The following is a 5,728-nucleotide window of genomic DNA, read 5'->3' on the forward strand; positions in this document are numbered from 1 at the left end:
TTTCTATACCCAAGTATTTACAAGACAAAGGTCAGAATATTTACAAAGAAGAAAGATTTAATTCTCAGATTTAAGGCTCCAGTGGGATCCTTGACTCCCAATGGCATCTGTGGAAAATGCTTGGGTAGACATCCCTAATGAGAGACTTCCTTGTTTCCTTTTACTGGAAAATCTGAGAAAATTATTTCTCTCTGACAGTGGAAGCAGATCTCTTCAATCTCATTAATGGTCAGGCCTTCAGAAAAAAAAGACTCTACCTTACTTCTACATCCCCATGATTGTACTTGTCTCCTAAGTCCCTACTGAGCCACAATAAAATATAGTAAAAGAAGAATTTCTTGACTAATCCTTTCTCATCCTAAAAGTCTCAACTTTGCTCAGTGTTTTACCTTTGGAATTATAGGGGGACTTCCAGGACTTCAAAGTTTATCATGAGGAAATTGGGATAATTGTGTTATATACATGGACCGCTATTTTCTTGTGACCTCAAGTTCTATGCTTAAATTTTCAAGTCTTCAAGAGTCTGGAGCATGTGCCCAGATAAGCATCTGGTCACTATGGCCTTTGGAACCTAGCAGTCTATGACAGTACCTTGACCCTGACATCAGTGGAATGGCCTCAATATAAGTAAACTTAACTATGTGTGAACGCATTTAGAGAATACAAAGTAATTGATTCCACCCTAAAGTTATACTCTACACATTTCTTCTGTAGATATTTTTACAGGTTTTTTTTAATGTCATAAAATAGCCATTTTCATGGTCATCTCTAGCAATACAAATGTGCACATACTCCATTGTATCTGGGACTTCTGAGCCACTTGGCTTCTGAAAAACCACACATGCAATCTTGGCTCCAAGTCATTGCCATGGTCCAAACTCTCAAGTCCAATGGGGATTTCTGACACCTGAAAGTTAGAACAAATGAAACAGAAGAAAAACCAAGACCCTCAGGTTCATTTCTTGGAGTTGGTAAGGGGGAGCATAGGAAGGAAGTCCAATTCATGGCATTAGGGCTATGAGTAAAAGGGCATTTTCACCCTTTGAATGAAGCAGGAAAGAATAAGAGAAAAAATTATGAAAAAGATCTTGTACCAGAAAGAAAAAGAGAAACTGATTCAATCTCCCAGTTTAAAAGATACAGGCAATCAAAGGAGGATATCCCACTGTTATCATAAGAAATGGAGAATGTCTCCATTTTAGGAGAACTAGGCATGCCCAGGTAAGCCTAGGCAATACTAATATCTGAGTTTTAGTGCTGGAAGGGATCTTGGTGATCATTTAGTCTAACTCCTTTAATTTTTCAAATGAGGGAACTGGGACTCAGAGGGGATATATACTTCATCAATGGTTACTGTGGGAAGGAACAAATGAACAAATGAAGGGAGAGAGGAAAGGAGGAAGGAAGGTAGACTAGGAGGGAGGAAGGGAAGGAGGAAAGGGGAGAGGGAAAGAAGGAGAGGGAGAGAACAGAAAATGTATTAAGCACCAATATGAGCCAATCCAAAGTGCTAAGCACTTTACAGAAATAATCTTCTTTGATCCTGAAAACCTTGAGAGTTAACAGGTATTATTATCACCAATTTACTATTGAGTAAACTGAGGCAAGAAGAAGGTAAGTAACTTATCCAAGTTAACATAGCTTGAATCTGAATCTAGCTTTGAACTCAGCTCTTTCTGACTCCAGAATCAGCACTATATCCACTATGCCATCCAGTTTCCCATCAAATATCTTTGTAGTGACACAATCATAATAACATAATGTAAATAATCTTCCTAAGGCATTAGTCTGATGATGACAACCTGTAGTCTCATTACTTCTGTGATATGATACAAATTCAGCAATCAATAATTTAAGATACCATAAAATGTGACTTCAGTGTGCCTTTCTAGGTTTATTTCATGTTACTCCTCCTCATTTATTCTACATTCTTGTCATACTGGACTGTTATTGTTCCCTAATCTTGACATTTTATCCCCTACTATCTTCTTGCAAATGATGGCCAGAACTCTGTTCTCTTTCCTGAATTCCAGTCTCACATCACCAACTAGCTTTTGAACATCTCAAACTGAATGTTCCACAAATATTCCCCAACATAACAAAAATGGTACTTATTATTTTTTCCTTGTAAATCCTTCCCTATTTCAAATTTACCTATTACTGTGTACAACCATTTTCTAAGTCACCCAGGTTTGCAACCTCAGAGCCATCTTTGACTGCCCACTTGCACTCATCCTACCTACATATTCAATATGCTATGAAGTCTTTTCATATCTACTTTCAAATCAAGGTTCCTATTTGTTCTCTTCTCTCCAGCCACAGAAACACCATGCTGGTTCAAGCTTTTATCACTGCATGTCAAGAATACTGCAAGAGCTTTCAGGTTGTTTTGTCTACCTCCATTTTCTCCTTAATTCCCTCAAATCTTTCTTCTCAAATGCCAAAGTGATTTTGCTGAAGAGCAAGTTTCACCATGTCACCCTCCTACTCAATAAACTCCAGTGCCTCCCTTTTACCTCCAGGATGAAATATAAAACGTTTTGTTTGCAATGTAAAACCCTTTGCAACTTTAACATTTTTTCTATCTTTTCAGTATTCTTATACTTTATTCCCCTCCAAATACTCTATAATCCAGCCATACACTCTTCCTTACTGATCCTGGCACAGTGCACATCATCTACCAATTCCAAGTCTTCTCACCAGTTCTCCCCTATTCCTGGATTGCTCTTCCTCTCCAACTCTACTTCTGAGTTGTCCTCACTTCAAAATTCAGCTCAAAACACACTGGACGCAAAAGACCTATTCTATTCTATATCTACACTATTCTAGTCCTTTCCATTGTAGTTACATTCCATCTGAGATTGCCTTTTATTTATTGGTATAACTTGATGGAGTGTATAGCATGTTCAGGGAAAACTAGCAGCTCTGATCCAAGGGCTTGTCAAACCAGTGTTAGGGCTATTCATCCATATTTGGTGTCTACTTTTCACCCCACTCTCACATGTAGCATCAAGAAGCTGAAATATATGCAGCAGCCACACCCTCCCCCAGTAAAACCATTTCCTCAGGTAAGCTAAACCAGGTTGAGCATAGCCTACAGGTATAAAAATTGTCAGTCTTAGAGAGATACACACTCTAAGCATGTGAAGATATCCTTTGGCAGAATGGGCAGATAAGAACAATTTGCTTCAATGGTCATAAAGGTGGTTGAAGCAGATGCTCTGGAGAGCTTAGACGTTCGTCAGATATTGTAGATGTCAAAGACATCCACTGCATCACAGGCAAACACCTGCATCATCATTACTTTTGTCCTGTTACTGGACTTTGAAGAGGCTGACAATCTTTGCAATTCTGCCACATTTAAATACAATTCATTTCCAAGTCAAGACATCATAGCCACTGTCCCTTTTTGAAACAAAGGGCAAACAATGAACAACAATATATCTATATGTACATAGATATTTGCATTTTGTTTCCCACATTAGAATGACCTTCTCAATGGCTTGGACACCTTTTATTGTCTCAGAACTCAGCACAATGCCTGGAATATAGTAAACGGTTGTTTCTTGACTCATTGGCTGATGGACAGGCTATGAGAGAGGAGAATTCTGAGTTTGAGTTTAAAATTGACACCTGAGATCTGGGTAAAAGATTCTTGTTGCTGTCCATATACAGAAAAGCATGCTGGTCAGCCAACCCAAGAAAAACAGATCATATAATGCCATACAAAAATAGTATTTCCAATCCATGACTCAGGCTTTTTATGAAGTTCAGACTCTAGAACTAATGGGTGGAAGTTGCAGAAGCCAATTTTTAATACAATATGAGGAAAACATTCCTATAATTTGGAATGACCTAGAAATGGAAGGTACTTCCTCACACAAGAGTTTTCTTACTGAATGCCTTCATTGAAGATAATCATTGTCAGCCTTATTCAAGAATTTATTGAATGGTATGTGATATATCCTTCCAATTCTAGGTTTCAATTACTTCACTGTTACAAAAGCTGTCCTACTTATATTTGATTACCTGATCTATAGTACTGTTTCTTAACAGTGCCATGCTATCCAGACCCAGAAACCATTTAATCCTATAACAGCTCTTTTATTCCACCTAGCTTAAGACCAGTGAGGCTCAAATTACAATTTTAAAAAAATGCTTTTCAAACTTTAAAAAGCACTTATTTCATTATTATTGTTAATAATAATTATTAGCAATTTTATTATTAATAGTTGCCAGCAATTTTATTGATAATATTATTGGTAATAATTAGTACTTTTACTATTGATAAAATTATGAATAATTATTATTAGCAATTGCTAACCCTGGAAAGGAGATTTCTAGACCCACTGTGACCTCTAATGAGAATGTGGAAACTTAAGCTTAGCATCATGAGGAATAGCTCCTAATTGTCTTTGATATGGAAGCATCTCCAATATTTAATACAGATACACTTGATTTTAATTTTAATTTTAAACCACTAGAGGAGGGGAAAGACAAGTCAGTTTGTTGTACATGATCTAATGGCCTCCCTCTGAAGTGACCTGTGCCCCAGCCAGTTTCTTCAATGCTCCCTTGACATCCTTGTTCCTAAGGGTATAGATTGTGGGATTAAGCATGGGGGTGACAATGTTACCAAAGATTTGAACAGGAGTGACTAGCACTTCACTCAGAGATGGCTGGGTGTAGATGAGGGCACAGGGTCCAAAAAACAGAGTGACAACAGAGAGGTGGGATACACAGGTGGATGCTGCTTTGCGCCTGCCCTCAGCTGAATGCATCTTCAGGATAGCAATGACAATGCGGATGTAGGAAGCCAAAATCAGGAGGAAACATATCATACCTACAAGACCTATATTGGTAAAGCTCACTGTCTCAATGATAAGGGTATTGCCACAGGCTAACTTGACCACAGGAAAGATGTCACAGAAGAAGTAATCCACTACATTGGAACCACAGTAGGGCAGTTGGAAAGTTAGTGTGGTAAGGACAGTGGCATGGAAGGAAGCGATGAACCAGGTTGCAGCAGCCAGAAGAGTACATACTCGGCGGTTCATGATGATGGTGTAACGTAATGGATGGCAGATGGCAGCAAATCTGTCATAGGCCATCACAGTATACAGAAAGCACTCTGTACTGCCCAAGAAATGATAGAAGAAGACTTGGGAAATACAGCCACCCAAAGAAATGACTTGATTCCTCACAAGAAGGTTTGCCAACGTCTTGGGAGTACTGACTGAGGAGAAGCCAATATCTAGAACAGATAAATTACACAGGAAGAAATACATAGGAGTGTGGAGACGGGAATCAGACATCACCGCCACAAGGATCAGAAGGTTCCCCAGCAGGGTACAAAGGTAGAAGATCAAGAAGACAACAAAGAGCACTTGTTCCTGCCCTTCTGTGTGTGGGATGCCAAGCAGGATGAATTCAGTCACTACAGTGTGGTTCTTTATCTCCATAGACATCAGATTTGTTCCTATACAAGGGATATTAAAAAAATGAACAGTGAGCAAATGAATCAAGATTCTCAAGTCCCTGAAGCTACCTCTTTCTGGATTTTCCTTCTATCTAATATGGGAGAGTTTAGTAGATGAGCAGAGAAAGTATACAAGGAAAGAGAGGTTGCTATTCCCAGATAGAGATGAAGAAACTCGGTACCAAACCTCCGCAAATCAGCCCAGAAAGACAAAAAGGAGAAATTTGCTTCCGGATAGGGTCATCTTTC

At 38.7% G+C, this 5,728-nt stretch overlaps 1 protein-coding gene across 1 annotated transcript; it reads right to left on the reverse strand.

Moving 5' to 3' along the window:
* Positions 1-4,520: 4,520 nt before the first annotated feature.
* LOC100030141 (olfactory receptor 958-like) lies at positions 4,521-5,462 on the reverse strand. The gene has a single exon (XM_001379690.2). The coding sequence runs from the start codon at positions 5,460-5,462 to the stop codon at positions 4,521-4,523; it is 942 nt and encodes a 313-aa protein (XP_001379727.2).
* Positions 5,463-5,728: the final 266 nt, after the last annotated feature.

The sequence above is a fragment of the Monodelphis domestica genome, chromosome 4, assembly GCF_027887165.1.
Source record: "Monodelphis domestica isolate mMonDom1 chromosome 4, mMonDom1.pri, whole genome shotgun sequence".
Taxonomy (NCBI): domain Eukaryota; kingdom Metazoa; phylum Chordata; class Mammalia; order Didelphimorphia; family Didelphidae; genus Monodelphis; species Monodelphis domestica.

Bases quoted from the DNA above. Each gene is read 5' to 3' on its own strand.
- LOC100030141 (XM_001379690.2), bottom strand. From the start codon at position 5,462: ATGGAGATAAAGAACCACACTGTAGTGACTGAATTCATCCTGCTTGGC.